This window comes from Scardinius erythrophthalmus, assembly GCF_964197995.2.
Source record: "Scardinius erythrophthalmus genome assembly, chromosome: 6".
NCBI lineage: Eukaryota > Metazoa > Chordata > Actinopteri > Cypriniformes > Leuciscidae > Scardinius > Scardinius erythrophthalmus.
The window spans coordinates 44,541,386-44,560,001 of record NC_138226.1 but is presented as its reverse complement, the minus strand read 5'-3'; the positions used below and the strand labels follow the sequence as shown (position 1 = coordinate 44,560,001).

Here is an 18,616-nt window from a genome sequence, read left to right as displayed (position 1 = left end):
TGCCTGTATTTTGCCTGCACCGTCACGACACACTCTCACACACACACACACACACACACACACACACACACTCGCACACACTCGCGCGGGTGCGGCGGAACTTCACCTGCGGCGAGTCCCTCCCTCATCCAACATACACACACACACACTCTGACTCACACACACTCACTTCCGGACACGACTGTGCCAATCCAGTCCTCAGTGCTGGGTTTTATCATGCAGCTCGCGCAGATCCACCAGTTCACAGGACTACAGGACTAAAGGGCTAAACTTTAATCCGCGCTCGTGAGAGACTCGTTCAGGATTCCTCACTCTCTGCCCGGTTTGAGTGACAAAGGCGATCCCGTGGGAAAATCACGCGCCTTCACAAAATGGATAAAGGAACGGGACGACTCCTTCGTCCTGTGATTTTGTTTTTTGCTCTTGGTAAGTTGACTAGTTCTTGATTAAGTAACGCCTTTATAAAACGCGTGTTTGGATTGAATTAGTTTAGATAACAACAAAAAAAGTTAGACATGTATGCAATTAATTTCATCTAAATACAAGCTCGTTTTCATCATAACGTAGCCAATAGTAAGTCACACAACCATATTTCACGAGTTTATAATAGTAGGCTATAAACTCGTTGTTTAATCTTACTATAGGCTATTTTATGATGAAAACGAGCTTGTTGTGTTTTAGATCGACCTCAAATTTAAATTATCATCGTCAAAAGATAGCAGAAGGTGTTTACAGTGCTTCCTTATCACTAGTCTGTTAACCCAACAATACAACAGTCTGTTAGTTAATTAGCTTGAGTTTTTGTTTCCTTTAGTCTGAATGTTTGATGTAACGTGTGACTCCAGGTGGTCTCAGTGGTCTAGTATTGGCTACATGCTCCAATAAGTGAAGTGATCCCGTGTTAGTTTGGGTGTAAATGTGTTTACTGCAGGCAGATAGACGGAACCTGTTTTTCAAGCATCATGTTTAGAATATCAGTGGTTTTGCTTCAGGACCCAAGGAGTCAAGTGCTAAAGTAGTTTACCATTCAAAAATGGCCTTAAAATCAAACATAAATGAATATTAGGCTACTATGAACCGTATGAGTCCAACAATACGCTTCAAAGTGTATCTTAAATGTCTCATGCTCTCGACATACAATAATTCAGTTATTTATTAGTTTTCAAATGGTTGTAGCCTCCATGAACATTGATCTCAGATATTTAGAATAATATGAGTTTGCATTGTCAAATAGACTACATGTGGTCCCTTCGTTCTTGAATATTTGGTTATGTGCTTGATTTGCGGATGAGGGAATGTTAGCATCTGCCTGAAAACTTCTACCACCTGACATGAATTTGACAAGGACTGTAAAGTTTTTTCTGAATTCAGATCCGCATACTAGAATACTGTGCTGATAAGTTTTTTTGTGTTGCTCCGGCTCGTTCCCTGACTCACATTCATTATCATTCATATAATCAGCTCTGATCCACTTTCACTCTTCCTGCTTTAAATACTGTAGTAGCTTTTGACCTCAGTTGCTTGACAGCAGGTTTTATTGTACCATATATTTCTCCAGTGTCTACAATGTTTGTCTTCTGAGTCCTCCACCTAACGAGAACAACCGATCCCTCATGAGGAAACGAGTTGTTACATGCCATCTTCTCTCAATTTTGGTTTCTGTCCCTCTGTTCTTCTCCTCTTCTGGTTTGTCTGTGGGTTTTTCTCCTGTGTAATGTCTTCGGCTGCCATGCTGATGTAATTTCTCTCACAGCACCTAATTCCCAAACCCAATAAAATGTTAATATTCACCTTTAGTTGCGACTGCATGTTTTTATTCCAGTGCTTTGAACCTAATATGGTTATTTACAATGAACATTTCCATGAACAGACTCTTTGAGGTGTACTTTTAAGTTTTAACAGATACACACCTTGAAAATGAACAGTCTTTCTCTTTTGGGAAAACAGCGCAAAAATATTGATGACTCATCCTGAACTCGGGACTGATCATTTCCTCTGACGTCACCACACTTTCTGTCTTCATGGTTGCTTTTATTGATTGACATGGTTTGGATAAACTTGACTGAATTTGGTTTTTATGACTTTTTTCAGTGAATTTTTATTTCAGTGCCATTGTTTTGTCTCAAGATGCACCAGTAATATTTTTTTCTAAGGCACATTTATAAAAGCTGTTTAAATGTCCTAATTGAAGGTCTAATCCTGATTTAATCTAGGGTAAGTGTACCCATTAAGCCCACCAAAATCTAAGTCTGGTAAAAAAAAAATTAAAATGCAAGATTTATCTCTCATTTGAAAATGTATTAATTAGTTGATATACATTTTAGAAAAAAAAAATTAAGATAATTTAGGAATAAAGTCAGAAGCCTTGCATGGGCTTAACTGGTACTTTGGCACCATTTAAGCCCGCATGTGTTCAAAATAAGTCCACACCATCATTGATTCACAAAATATAAAAATTGATTTTAAAGAAGTAAAACATCAATATATTTATTCAGTGACAGGGAAGTATTAGATTAGAGCCCTGGGTGGTCTCGAAATCTTTCAGTTTAAAGGAACATTATATAAATGATAAAGTACTATTTGTTCATAGACAGAAAAAAAATACATTTATCTCTTATCTGACATAATATTTACTAAAGAAATGGCTGAAAATTGCAGAAATGTGTTGATTTCTGAAGGGTCCCGAAACACCAAAGTTTTGGGGTGACTCTGTGTGAGGTCCCCTGAGACAGCTTGCACATGGGTGGGGCTAACTCAACATTGCCAAATGGGATTGGTATGCAATAAAAAAAGCCAGGGAGGTAACAAATCACTGGATTGGTTAAAATAATAAGCAGCATAAATTTATTTAAAAATTATTTTCTCTTTTTTTAATTTGACTTCAGAGTTGAAAGTGGGCTTAAAGGGTACATGGGCTTAATGGATACACTTACCCAGCCCTTTCTGTAAACCCAGGCCTAAATGATTTTGGTTGGTCTTTTGATCTGAGGGCGTATAGCTTTTAAAAATGGCAAATTTTAAATGTCAAAGTGACATTCAGAAATCTGAGGTAAAAGAAATAAAGTGGTTTCTTTAAAAAAGGGTGGTATAATGCCCTTTTCACAAGATGTAAAATAAGTCTCTGATGTCCCCAGAGTGTGTATGTGAAGTTTTTTTAATTTTTTTATTTAGCATGTTTAAATTGTCACTTTTTGAGGGGGAGCAAAAACGCACCGTTTTGTGGCTGTTCCTTTAAATGCAAATGAGCTGTTGCTCCCGGCACAGGGGGTGGAGCTTCAACAGCTTGTGTCCTTTTACCTCATACACACAGATGCACTGAAAATTTCAAAAACGTTTAGCCTTTTATGTTCAAACCGGAGTCAGACAATGATGGAGAGACTCAAGAAGAAGTGACAACATTTCTGAATGGTTAGTTGGTGAATTTATGCAGCTTATGTGTAGTATCTTCTAGTCATTGATTAGCATATTCTGTCTTGATAATCTAAAAAATCGCGTTCCCGGGGGCGGGGTTTATGTACATTTTAGGGTTAGTGATGTCACTAACCAGGGAGGAATGTCGTGTAGTTCCTACCAGTCGTTTGTTGTAGTCCTAAAAAAGCAATTCCTTTAAAAGCAAATATCTCCCTTTGCTTTGAACTTTGAGCATTGCAACTTTGCAGATGTTGTTTATGCTCAAACAGCAACATTACACACTAACTAAAGTTAGAAAAGTGAAATCATTTTCAACCACCCCTTTAACATAGATGTCACATTGACACTTTGGAATTGTTTTTATTAGGGATGCACCGATATGAAAATTGTCCGATACCGATAATTCCTTATATTTGAAAGCCGATAACCGATATATTGGCTGATAAATCTAAAATCCAAATTTTCTATAATTAATTGAGAACCCAATTACAAAAAGAAATGTCTCAGCATTGAAAGCCATGTCCCAAACACAATTATAATGTTCTCATTATGATTATTTTGTAGCCGATATGACAGACACATGTTGCAATGAACGCTATTTTCCATTTTTGAAGTGATTCCAATCGTGATTCAAGCAATTCAAAACCATCATGGTGAACAGTGAACATCTGAAGTGTCTCAGCTGAAGGAAATAATACATTATTTATTGGTTTTAATATATCGGACTAATTTTCTTATTAGGTCGATAACGACAACATTAAAAATGAATATTATCTGCCGATACCGATATGGTGGCAGATATATTGTGACCGTCTAATCTGTGTCAAAAACAATGCAAGAATTGCTCAAAATACGAAGTTCAGGCATTGCTCAGAGTAGCATAAGCCCGATAAGGGAGGATTAAAGGAAAAGGAAATATATATATTTTTTTTTTATGAGGTTAGTACTCACGGAACAGATGGGTTTTTCAGCTGTCTTCTGAATGTTGTCAGGGATTCTGCATTCCAGATGAGGGTGGGGAGAGCGTTCCACCAGCATGGAACTGTGAATGAGAATGTTCTGGAAAGTGATTTTTGTGGCTCTCTGTGATGGAACCAGCGAGACGTCGCTCGTTGGCCGATCGTAGGCTTCTGGTAGGGATGTGGGCTCGTAGGAGCGAGTGAAAGTAGGAGGGAGCTGAGCCTGTGACAGATCTGTAAGCAAGCGTCAATGCCTTGAACTTGATGCGAGCAGCGAGAGGTAGCCAGTGCAGTGAGATGAACAGAGGAGTGGCGTGGACTCTCTTGGGCTCGTTGAAGACAAGACGAGCTGAAGCATTCTGGATCATTTGTAGAGGTTTAGTTGCACATGATGGAAGTCCAGCCAGAAGAGCATTGCAGTAGCCAAGCCTAGAGATGACCAGGGCCTGGACAAGCAGTTGTGTTGCAGCTTAATTTGCAACTGCGAATTAGTTTTCTATACAAACATACATTGTGCCTACTTCAACTAATAAAAACTGTTTTAAATAGATGAGCTGAACAGGGCAGTGAAGGAAAAAAACAAGCAAAGTGTCTGTCATGCAAACAGTATTGTTTAAAAAGCATCCCAGGGTGCTTCGCGTGGGTAGCGACTATATGCTGACAAAATATAGTTTTGTGATCACTTGCATTTATATCATAGTTTTGATGACTCTACTTGTATTCTATAATGTGTAGATGCACACTGATACTGTACGTGATCATACTGTTCCCTCAGTGTTTCCCTGTATGTGATCTCTCATGTCTTTTTCTCTTAGTGGCGTTCAGTGAGGGCCGTGTGGTGAAGGTGCCGGCCAGTCCTCTGGTGCATGTCGAGGGACTGGCCGTCTCCATCCGCTGCAATGTGTCCGACTACCAGGGGCCCCGGGACCAGGATTTCGACTGGTCCATGATGCAGTCTGGTGATAAATCACTCAATCTCGTCTCCACCTTTGACGCTAACTTCGTGGACCCCACAGTGAGGGACCGGGTCAACAGCGGGGACATCAGCTATAAGAAGCTGGGCGATGATTCAGTGGAGCTCAGGTTCAAGAAGGTGCGAGCGACAGACAGCGGTGTGTATCGCTGCAGCACCCCGAGCACAGACTCCGTCATCAGCGGGAACTACCACGCCGATGTGGAGCTCAAAGGTGAGTCAAGCCTGCGTTTACCACACACCTCTGGCTTTACCAGACTCCTCTGGCTTGGTTTTACACACCATTCTGTAGGCCTGTACACAGGGGCTTTCGCACCGGAGGAGCCTTTTCATAGTTCCTAGAACTATTGGTGGAAGTTCCCGGTTTTTGGCGTGTTCGCACCACAGGAACTAGGAACGATTTTAGTTCTAGGAACTCTTTTTGAAGGAACTAATTTACTCCTCCTTCAGAGTCGGGTCTTAACCAGCGCTATAGGAACTACAGTGACGCTAGTGTTCGCTGATTGGCCGAACGCACGTGAAACACCAGCATTCGCCATTTAAAAAAAAGCTGTGTAAACACACAGATTATAGCCTATATATTTACTCCAGAAACTAACTCTACGAACATGTAAAACAGTGATAGATGGACCTCTTAACCGTTACGCTGAGGAGAAAATCCAACGCAACTTTGAGGAGACCAAGAGAAACATGATTATTTCTGTTCAGCTAGCGAGAACATCAACCACACGGCATACGCTAATACCTTTTCATTACTGTCTACTTTCTATGTATAACAGTTCTATCTAATAACGAATCAGACAGATCGTAAACTAATGAACACAGTGAATGTGAGCACTGTGAGCTCAGGCTCTGGCGTTCTCAGCGCCGTCAAAATAAAAGTCACAACATCAAGTGTGTCTTAAGTCCCTTCAGAGTTCACACTTGCGGTGCGAACGAAACCAGGAAAATGTTCCTAAGGGAGCCATTAGTTCTCGGGGAAGTTCCCATAACTGAGTTCCTAAAACTACCCGGAGCGAAAGGCCCTTGTAAGCTTGTGCGGGACTAGAAAAGCAGGTTCATTTATTCATATTATGCTCCATCTGGAAGTAAGTCTTCAACAGTCCCGCTCCACCTGCCAGACCAAACTGAAATCATTTATTTATTTATAATAAAAATGTTGCAACGACTTTAGAATATACAAAGAGAAAATCGATACACTTGTATATCGACTGCTATTTTGGCATTTTGAGATTATCAGTCAATAACTCAGAAGTGGTCGTACTGCCAGAACCTGTCCATTTGTGAACAGGGTAAATATTAATATCGCAACGGTTCGTTTAGATTCTGTGTTTTAAGTTATTTAAAGTAATATGTTTTTATTTGTTATAGTAAATTTGAGTTGTATATCTTGCCTTTAAATCAGCTGCCTGTGCTCTAGAAGTCTGTGTTGGCACTAACAAGCCCTTATAGGTTGACTAATTGGAACAATATCTAATGCGAATGTAAATTAAACAGCAGAGGTGTATTCTAACCGCCTAACATAAACCAAACCAAACCAAACTGAGTTGATAAAAGTAGAAAGCTGAAAGGATTAGTCCAGTTTTAAGAACCCAAGTGCAGTTTATTTACAACTAAACAAAACGTGATCAAGCATAAAACAATGGCATGAACTCATGGACTAGACTAGAACGCTCACCAACAGTGGTTACACTAACAATACTTGAAACAATGAACCAGTGTCAACACAGAAGACATGGCAGGATCACATGACTAAAACACGGGATTACATGACCGACATGAACCAAGAACATGAAATAAAACCAAATCGTGACAAAAGCAGGCTAATCCTATATGAGAAATATGTTTCCCCCTTTCCCCAGTGGAGCAGTTTATTGAACCCTTAAACAAACATAAAAAGTTTGCATATGTGTTTTTTGAGTATTATAGTTGGTACATATGAACAAACATCAGGCTTTTATGGGTCATGTCATATAATATATAGAATATAGAGGAAAAAAAAGGCCCAAACTGAGCAACGATATGCAATATTGTGCTGATAAACCTGTTTATATGGATAAAAAGTAAGATAAAAGTCTGATGCAGTTGGGTTGCATAGTTTCCAGACGCTTTCCAGAACTTTCCAGGATTGTTTGGAAACTTTTGGAAATTTTCAGCCCCAATGCAACCCTAGATGCTTGTCATGTTCAATCAATAAGATCTTCATTAAAGTACAGCAGATACTGACACAAAATCATGAAATATCATTCATCACTCTATATCTGCCAATAATGTGTTAGTAATATGATATTTAATGCTTAGTTTTATGATCAAAGCTCTGTAGTTTTAAAACAATGCAATGCCATACAAATAATGATTGAGAGATGAACAAATAACCCTTCCTCAAAAGCCTGATGATCACATTTGATCTAATAAATGATGATAATCAAGTAAAGCTGCTTCTGTAAGTGTTCATCTTGAAATATTACTAACAATATCAAAGTTATACTAGCGTTTCCTTGATAAAATCAGAGCAGATTTGACACAGAAAGACTCGTGAAGCTCGAGCTGGAGGAGGACGTTTGTACAGTTACACTGAAGAGTTGTACTGGGTAAAACAGTGTGAACTATCAGTCAGAGACAGAAGAACTGGAGGACGCCTTAGAAATGTGTGTATCAAATAATATACAGTAGTCTGCATAGGGTTGATCTCAATGAATCCCAAAATGTGAAATTATTGATATTTGCCTATTCTGTAAATTCCATTAAATTTGTGTTAATAACTTTAACCAGTTTCATTTGATCTCATGAACCACATTTTTTCAGTGTTAAATATTCAAGCTGAAGATGAGATGAACAGATGACGTTGAGACGACAGGTTCTTCAGCAGTTTTGATCAGTGAGAGTCCTGTAGCGTGTCAGATACTGTGGGCTTTACATGTTTAAACTAGAAGAGTAAAGGAATGCGATTCGCTGCGAGGCTTGAAGTGTCACAGAAACACAAAGACTTATTCTTTGTTCTGCTGAATACTATAGAGTGAAGGTCTGTGGAGCTCTGAAGCTTTTTTAAGATGATGTGCTGATTTTATCACTCCTAAATGAACTCATCCGCACCAACAAAGAAAAATAACAGCTCTACTTTATAAAACATATCTGCTAATTCTAACTGGAGTCTTTTTTTCTTTCTTAAAGAAATAGTTCACCCTAAAATCCAATAAAACAAAGTTTTATTTACTCACTTTGCTGTAACTTGGAGTGTCTAAACGATATGCTGCTATTTTTGTAAATGCAAATTGAGGAATCTAGCTATTTTCAACAGTTTGACACTGTAATAATACAATAAAATAGTCAATATTAACTTTACATCCTTGATAGCCTTGTGTGATTGTGTGAAAATCTTCCGCTACGTCTGACTGATACTGCGTTATCTGTGGGTTTTCTGGCTCAGTAAATGACATAATCGTCACGTCTAAGTGAACATTCCCTTTCATTTGTGGATTTAGAGATAGAGAAGAGCGTGAAGGACGCCGTCACCATCAGGAATTTCCCTAAAACTTTAACTAAAAGAGACGATGACACTGACAGACACAGAGCGTGAGAGAGGTCAAGGGTCAAACGCTACCCGCCTCTTTGCAGCTTTTTCAGCCTGTGGTTTAGCAGAACAATATAAACTTGAGTCGAAAGTGTGAGGAAACGAGTGACATTAACCGAAAGTGTTCAGTCTGTTGTTTATGTGATGATGAGTTTAGGAGCTTCAGAATGAAAGTCTTCTCGTTTCTGTATGTTAATGAGGACGTCCAGTATAGAGAGTGACGGGAGACCTGGCAACTAAGTGTGATTTATGTGTTTTAATGTTCATCTGAAAGAGATGCAGAATCAGTGAAAGATGCAGTTCTCCATTCACTTATAAAATCATTTTTCTGATCATTTTCTTGAAGATAATTCTTTTGGCCTGAAAGAAGTTGAGATCAGAAAAATTCTGCTCATCAAGGCTGCATTTATTTCAACAAATATGGAGTAAAAACTGTGAAATATTATTACCATTTAGGCTAAAATAACTTGAAATGCCTCTATATTCTATGTGAATATATAATAGTGTAATTTATTCCTGTGATCAAAGCTGAATGTTCAGCATCATTACTCCAGTCTTCAGTGTCACATGATCCTTCAGAAATCACTCTAATATGAGGATTTGATGCTCAAGAAACAGTGTAATCTCAGATGTGTGTTTTTTCTTCTTCATAACCCAGTGATGTTGTATTTGTGCTGATTCCAGCTGTCTTGTTACAGGTGAAGTGTGTTATTTCTGCAGCACCACTGGCAACGAACGAAAATACAATTTTGAGGAGCCAGACAGGGTCGAAAATAACATGTTCTAAGCCAACATTTTGAGATTGGTGTGTGATTATCTGTTTGTCCTAGCAATGAAAGACAGGTGGTGTATTGAAAAAAATATTTGTGCAAGTCTGGTGACGTGGAAATCACACACTTCACCTTTAAAAACGCACTCCTCCTCCCCCGCCTGCTTTAAAGGTGCAGTGTGTAAGTTTTAGCGACCCAGCAGAAGTTACAGTGGCCGACAGGAAGTGATGTCGTCGTCTGAGACAGCAGAGAGTAGCCAGTTAAATAATGAGGTTCTTTACAAAGATAAATTAGGAAATTAGGTTTACTTAATTATTCAGTGAAACTATGTTATTGCGAATATTATTGTTACGTGTTCATCATTGTGTCAGTGTTTTATCCACTGACTTTAGCTGAAGCTTCTTTACACGAAGAACAACATAGTGACGAAACGCGTTTGTAGAAACATGTCGATGTAAGTGGACCCGCGGTGTGTGTGTAGAGAGAAATGCTCATTCTGAGCTAATAAAAGCACAACGGTTCATTAAGTAATGTCTTTATACACCGCTGAACACATAGTTATGTACATGATATTGCATTTCTGTAACAGATCCTCCTAAATATTACACAACGCACCTTTTAAAGTGTCCTCTGTTGTGTCCAGTGATCGGGGACAGTCTGAAGATTTCTCCAGCCATTCCTAAGACAGCGGTGTCTGAGGGAGAATCCGTGGAGCTTCAGTGCAACACGACACGGGGATTCACAGAGCACACCTTCCTCTCCGTGTCCTGGTCCCTCAGGAGAACCGGCTCCGGCCCGTTGGAGGACATCATGACATTCGGGCCGGATGATAAGATCAAAGTAGGGAGCAACTACACACAGCGCTACACAGACGGGGGGCTTCGCTTGGACCTTCGAGGAGGGGGATTTTATGGACTAGTCCTGAAGAGTGCAAAGCCGTCAGACCAAGGGGAGTATGTGTGTTTGGCCCAGGAGTGGGTGAGGCAGGGAGAAGGAGGAAGAAACTGGAGGAAGATTCAGGAGAAGTCTGTGGAGATGGGGAAGGTCGTGGTTACGCCCACAGGTGAGTCCTGTCTCATTCTCTTCTCAGGCTGTAGTGTGTGTGACTACGATTATGGGACTTGTTCAATGAAACATTGGGAAACTGATGAGTCCTTTCCCTGCGACATTATGAGGTTGAGCGTTAAAATGAAGCTGGTATTGTGCTGTTTTATAAAGCCCCTGAGTAATGTCTAGTGCTATTGCGAAATATGATTGTTCTCCATTTTTGATGACTTGAGATACTGAAGATGTGACGACATTTCCAGAAAGAAATAGCAAAAAAACAAAACAATCAGTGGCCTTGGTTCTTAAAGTCCCCCTGTAGTCAATTATTTTATCCCATAAAGCTCTCTTTGATCTCCAAAATTGCATATTTAAAAGTTTTTTCCTTGAAAAAAAAATGTCTTCATGCTTAAAATATCTTGAATGTAACTCGACACCCTGGCCTCATTTAGTATGCGTGGGGCTATGAATATGCAAATGAGCCCCGCCTCCACTCACTCACTCAGCTCAGAGATCCACTGGTTGACAATCACTCGTTGATCTGATTGGTTACAAGGTAGTTTGTGATGTCAGAAACACCAGCGATTTCAAAGCGTGTTTTTGAGACTGTCTTTGGTTCACTGCAGTTTTAAGGAGGAAATACTTTTTTATGAATTTACACATGGTTTGTCTTAAGCAGATTAAAAACACCACATAGACATATAATAATAACATTAAAAGCTGGATTTTCACCACAGGGGGACTTTAAGACATTACCGTAAGTTAAATACGGGATTAAATAAACTAATAATCTAACTTTACAGAACAACTGTATGTCTCTGAGGAAACTCAAAACGTTTTAGCAGTTGGTTGTGGAGTATATTCAGTTAATTAAGCAAACGTATCCAAAAAGTTAGTAATCATAATAAAAATTTTTTTTTACAGATAAAACACCGTCAAAACACTAAAAAGATGTTTTAACCCTTAATCCTGTAAATCTACACATCCTCATAATTGCCCATGTTTGGACCAAACACACAAAATTAAACCATGCAAGTGCAAGGCATTATGGGTATTCACCCTCAGTAATAGATGCAATAATATGAGATTTAAAGTGTTTCTAGCTTTATAAAAGCTCGAGCTGTCTGCTTTATTGGTAAACACAGTATCGCAATTTGCACATAAATCCATTCCATATTAAATATCAAACAAATATTAATCCTGAGATGAAGTAAAGACTAGCTGTGATGGTTATAGTGGTTCAAAGGTTCAGGATCAAACCGAGCTGCTCAATGTTCGACCGTCACCACTAAGAAGTTCTCACTATTGAAATGTGCACATTGCAGCTCATACTAAATTACATAAATGATGACTTTATTTCCTTTTTAAACATTAGATGGTTCCTTTAAAATAGAGAATGCTAGAAGAGGGAGAGACACAGCACAACCTCGCTCAATATCATCATGAGACCTTTTAAAACATTGTGTTTGTTGTTTCTAATTAAAAACATAAAGCTCAGATCGTTGCAGTGTGTGTTTTGTGTGCAGTATGCATTAGACAGTCAGTGAGCGTACGGTAGAGTCGCCGTCTGAGATCGTAACAGTTGTCTGGGTTACACAAACTGCTACTTTAACTCTTTTTAATTTATGCTGGGATTTGTAAGTGCAATGATTGCCTGCAGACATCAGACCGGAGACAATGGCGCTTTCTGAGTCCCTGTTATTACGAAGCATTATGAACAATGATACCGAAGTCTAAGGGATTTCTAGACTGTAGCTGTGACCTTTTATTAAAGCCCTCCTGCCTATCCGAGCTCTTTCATGAGGCTCTCGCTTCAGTAAAGTGCTCATTTAATCTGAAGTTATAAAGAGGCCTACAGAAATTGGCAATGACTAATCATATTCAATATCAGATTGTCTCCTTAGACTATTGCCCAGAATATTGCACCAAAAAGTACTGTTAAAGTACCATTAAAGCAGTCCATACTCGTACCCGAGTCTTCTGAGGTCATACTATATATATATATATATATATATAACAATATAAGTGATTGTTTTGTTGCGTATCTCTCACTCTTCTCTGACTTATTCCCATTCATTATCACGAGCACATTCAGATGGCCTCATTCTTCTGGCGTGTCGATCACAGCATCTTAGATTTGGCTAGATACACTTCACTGACAACCCAACATGCTTTAGATGATACACAGAACTTCAGATGATAGTTGCTGGCTTAAGGAATCGCTTGCGTTCAGTTTTTATCTCACCGGATCAGAAACTCCCTCAGGGAACAGAAAGTCCCAAACACTTCCAGACGAGCAAACTTTCTCCCAACAGCAGACTCTACTTGATGAGGTTCGATTCCCAGGGAAAGCAAGAACTGATGAGAATGTAAATGCGTACCTTGAAATGCAGTGTGTCTGCCGAATGCATAGATGTAAATGTAAAGTACTGTACCCTACTTCACCTCTAAACTGTGAAATATTACTAGATGTCGAGAGCAGGCAGTTTTAACAGTGGTGTGTGTGTGTGTGTTTTGTTTGCCATTAGCCCTGATGTTATCTCGGTTCCTGACCCTCTCACCGGCCTCCAGACGTGTGTGTGTGTGTGTGTGTGTGAGTGATGTTTGAGTTTACCAGGCAAACAGAGTCTCTGCTGCTCCATCTCAGTCGACTACACTTCACCCTTCACACATGAGCAGATCTCGGTCACACTGCTTTAGAAAGCTGGATTTCATAACACCAAAACAAGTTTATTGACTTGTTTTAAAGAGTTCTGCATCACACACACTTCCGGTCAACAGCTTGGAATAATTAAGTCTCTTCTGTTCACCAAGGGTGCATTTATCGGTTTCCTATGTGAATATATGTAATGTATTCCTGTAATGTTCAGCATCATTACTCCAGTCTTCAGTGTCACATGATCCTTCAGAAATCACTCTAATATGAGGATTTGATGATCAAGAAACATTTATGATTATTAATATTGTGCTGCTTAAGATTTAATACCTTTATTCAGGAAGGATGCATTAAATTGATCAAAAGTGACAGTAAAGACATTTACAATGTTACAAAAGACTATATTTCAAAGAAATGCTGTTCTTTTGAGCTTTCTATTCATCAAAGAATCCTGAAAAATAAAATAAATCCCAGTTTCCACAGAAATATGAAGCAGCAGGACTGTTTTCAACACTGATAATAATCATAACTGTTTCTTGATCATCAAATCATCATATTAGAGTGATTTCTGAAGGATCATGTGACACTGAAGACTGGAGTAATGATGCTGAACATTCAGCTTTGATCACAGGAATAAATTACACTTTACTATTCACATAGAAAACAGCTGTTTTACATTCTATTAATATTTCACTGTTTTACTGTATTCATCAAATAAATGCAGCCTTAGTGAGCATAAAAGACTTTAAAACATTAAAACCGAATCATAATTATTTGCAGCTTCTGTCTGATAGTGTAACAGTGACTCCACATCCCTGGAGTTGAATCTACTCTGTTTTGTTCAGTCCGGAGTTTATCTCTGCATGTCTGATCATAGTTCACTCTCAGCGGAGGTGATGATAATAATCTGGAATCTGCTGTTAGTCTGTGAATGATTGATCTGGCCTTTTCCTGCTGGACTGGACTGACAGGGATATGCTCTGTATAAGGCTTTACAGTGTCCAATGATAGAAAGAGAAGCAAAACATTTCTTGTTTAACATTATGTAAAGTAGGGCTGGACGGTAGAGCTGACAGATGGACATGATCTTTTGCTTTCATTGAGACTTCACATATTTTATATTTAACATGTATGTTCTGATGCGCTGACTTAAGTTTAACCAGTTTTAATCAACTCCCTTCTAGCTCATTTTATAAACGGCCTTGTGTTGTCAAAATAGTTTGCATGCAAATAGTGCAAATAGTTTTGTGTCACACCAGAGGATATTTCAAGCTATTATTAAGCTATTTTGACACTGTTTCCAATAGTTATATTACATTTGTTGCTTTTATCCAAAGCAGCCTAAAATGAGGAACATCACAGCGAATAAGAGCAGCCCATATCTGCAGTCCATAAAGTGTGCGCTAGTACACACGCAGACAGTAGAAACAGACAGATGTGCATTAGTTAAGTGCTTGTGCTACGTTAATAAAAGTTAATAAGCATAAATTAGCAATTATTCTTTCTTTCTGTCATGTGGAGGCGTCACACCCCAAGAACGAATACATTTTAATTAATAGTAGTAGTAGCTTTCCTGAGCTTCTCCTGTTGGGATCATCTTCAGGGATTCCCAATAGATTGTTCAAGTACAAGTGGATTTTCACTCCATGACTCAATGATTACTTGTATACTAATTAGTATTGAGTCATCCCCTAATAATCTAATTGGATCACACAAATACTGTATTTAAATAATAAAATGTCAATCACACTACAGGACCAGATGTTCTACCGTGACATGAAATATACGCTGATGTAATATTTTGCATGAATGGACCGTAATGGAGAGAGAAACACATTTCTTGACTGTGTCATGACGAGATATGTTGTATAAAAGCCTCGTTTCTGAGGAATGTTCCTCCGTCTCTCATACTAACGGCTCACTGTGAAACATCACGGCTCATGTAACTGTCCTGTTTGTGTCGAGTCGTCAGGCCGCCGGTTGCGTGCTTGTTCTGCCGCTGGTGAGAGAAGAATCATGTCAAGGATCTCTGTGCAACATGCAGCTTTGTTTTTGAAGTCTCGTCTCCCTCAACGTTAAATGTTAATCAGTGTTTTGCATATTCTAACGGCGCTGTGAATTCAGCTCGGGGAATTTCCATGTTCAGGATATTCAAAGCGTTGCCACATCGTGCTTCTGAATGCAATGCGGCGTAGACGTCGTAGTCAGAGCTCGCTGGTCTTGTGATAGTGGTTACAGTGTGTTTCTGAGGACACAGCAGTGCTAGAGCAAGTGCATGGCTGTTATACAGTGGATGTGGGTCAGGGTAAGATAAGAAGCAGAGAAACTGGTTCAGAGACTAATTTTATCACTTCAGGTCTTTTGTCTTTATTAGAACAGCACTTACAATAGAGAACCGCATAAAGTGTTTCTTAAAACAGGTGTGTCTTCTCAAAGCACACAACAGCTGGGACAGTGACTCCAGTGAGCGTGTGTGTGTGTGTGTGTGTGTGTGTGTGTGTGTGCGTGTGTGTGTGTGAGTGAGAGAGCTTACCATAGCTTGAACAATGACAGCTGAAAATGGAGAGAATGTGCACCCTTGCCCTTCCCTTCTCACCCAGAGCAGAGCTAATAAAACTAGGTCGACTAGCTAGCATACCTCTACAGCCTGGGTGATGTAGCCTGTACCTAAAACAAATATATCGCAGTGTTTTTCATTCTTTTAATATATTTTTGATGTCAAATGGGTGATTTTATTTTTTCTAACATTCATGTCTCTTCTTGAATACTGAAAAAATACTGTAAAAACAGTGAAAGATTATTACAATGTAAATCAGCGGTTTTCAATGTGAATATATATATATATATAGTAAAGTGTAATTTATTCCTGTGATCAAAGCTGAATTTTCAGCATCATTACTCCAGTCTTCAGTGTCACATGATCCTTCAAATCATTCTGATATGATGATTTGATGCTCAAGAAACATTTCTGATTATTATCAATGTTGACAATAGTCGTGCTGCTTCAGATTATATTTTTTTCAAGATCCTATGATGAATAGAAATTTCAAAAGAACAACATTTTTTTGGAAATAGAAATCTTTAGTGATATCACAAATGTCTTTACTGACACTTTTGATCAATTTAATGCGTGCATGATGAATAAAAGTATTAATCTCTTTAATAAAGATGCAGTGTGGGGACTTTAGTAATGATTTTGAGTGATGGCTCAAATGAACCACTAGCTCCTTTCACACAATACAGTCTCTACCGTGTGAACTGGACTTTCCAAACATACTGGTAAATGGTTCTGGCAGTTTTCCTTTTTCATCATTATTGTTTTAAATTCATGTGCTTCAAAATCATGAATCAAAATAACATCTCCTCCAGATAAACGTCACAATAGGGAAGAAAAGACGATCACTACTGTCGTTTCATGCCCTCTTTAAAACTTTGCTTTGATTGTTTGAACAGTGGTTTGAGGTGGGACTATCTGACCAATGGCACATTTGAAGGGAGGGAAATATATCTGTAAATGTATAGCTGTAGATGTATGCCTTTTTGCGGCTGGTTCTGTGTGACTGACTGTCTTTATTTCCCTTCCCTCTCCCGCAGATCTGCAGTTCAAGGTGAGCCTCACGGCCTCTCTGAACCCCCAGGCCTCCAGTGAACCCACTGAACTGCTCTGTCAGGTGGTCGACCTCCTCCACCTTCAAGATGGCCGCCTGGCCGTGACCTGGTCGTACTCCACAAACACACCAGGAGACGTATCCCAGAAGAAGATCATAATAGCCTTCCTGAATGAGCAAGGAGCTCTGATCCCCGGGAACGAGTACCAGCCGAGACTGGACAGCGGGGACATAGCGGTGACCAGGAAAGAGTCTAACGTCTTCGTTCTGCGAATGCTTCAGACTCGAGACGCAGACATGGGCTCCTATTCCTGCGCGGTGAGCGCATGGATGCCCACCCGGCAAGCTGGATGGGAACAAGCCAAGGAGGTCCAGTCCGCTCCTGTTTCTGTTCAGTGGACACCACAGAGTAAGCACTGAATCCCTTCCTTTTATTGTCTGTTATATAGGGCTGTTACAGTATAGTGCAATACAAAAATGCAACAATATGCATCGTGGATAGTGACAATCTGTATTGTGTAGTTCACCAAAAAATTCTGAGTGAGGAAAAAATACTACATTAAACTACTATTGAATATCATGTATAATAATGCAATGGGGGAATATTTGTGGGTCCTGATAATGCCAAATATCTTATGCTACCAGTAAAAAGTGTCCTACATTATTTTAAATATGTCTAGTCAGTGACAGAGTGTAAGCATATTCGTCTACAGTAATTTCAGCTTCAGAATCATGAATATTGTTATTCTGGCGTCTCTGTTCATTGGGTTATCAGCTCTAAGCCTATTCATTTACACCCCCAATGTAATACCAAATTTAGCATTTTAATCAACAGTTCATTTTTTGTTAACCTTTTATCAGATGTCTTGGTGTATCACAATAATATCATATCATGAGGTCAGTATCGTGATATGTATCGAATCATGACATGAGGGTGTCGTTACACCCCTAGGATTACATCTAATTTGATAAAGGTGGACATGAAGCATGTCTTTGGCCAGAAATAAACTCTGAGCAAGTATGTTTGAATGTGTTCAGCCCAGCCTGTCCTTTCAGGGTTTTCAGTCGCTCTCCCGATCATTCATTTTTACCCCATGAGCTAAGAGCTCCCAGCATCTGTGACCGTTGCACCACTTATAGCGCTGTTTTAAAAAGCATCAAAGCTGAAAGTCTCCACTGTCTCTCATTTTTCAGCACTCAATAAGGGATTAGAGTAAATGAGTTTAATTGTGTCTGTGATGGCGTCTTCTCTGTGAAGACAGATTTAGCTCACAATGGCCGCTCTGTCCGGGACTGGGCGCTTTCCACTGCTTTTGCACTGATGCTGTGCTCTGAAACTGTATCTGATGCCAACGAAATGTACGTTTCTGATATTTGTTAGGTGGCGAGCACCTGTAAGGTGTGATGGCGTCTGTTAGTATACTTTTGTTACCATTTCTGGAAGAATCATATGGCAAAAAGTGGAGATATTTGGCACACTAATTGAGGATTGTCTAAACATGACGATTTTGAGATCTTTCTTAAATCCTCTAGCGCCACCAACAGCTCATTAGCTATGAACTGTGTTATCTAGACATGGAATTTTGTCAAAATTCCCAAACTACAAAGTTTGTCAAATCTTTAC

At 39.3% G+C, this 18,616-nt stretch overlaps 1 protein-coding gene across 1 annotated transcript in view; it reads left to right on the top strand.

Annotated features, from left to right (window-relative positions):
* Positions 1-37: 37 nt before the first annotated feature.
* The window catches only part of ptgfrna (prostaglandin F2 receptor inhibitor a), a 35,510-nt gene continuing 16,931 nt past the window's right edge, over positions 38-18,616 (top strand). Inside the window, exons 1-4 of the mRNA XM_081368293.1 lie at positions 38-426; positions 5,186-5,557; positions 10,328-10,747; positions 16,979-17,401. Coding sequence (XP_081224419.1) covers positions 372-426; positions 5,186-5,557; positions 10,328-10,747; positions 16,979-17,401 — 1,270 coding nt within the window. The 5' untranslated portion in view covers positions 38-371. The remainder of the gene's footprint in view (positions 427-5,185; positions 5,558-10,327; positions 10,748-16,978; positions 17,402-18,616) is intronic.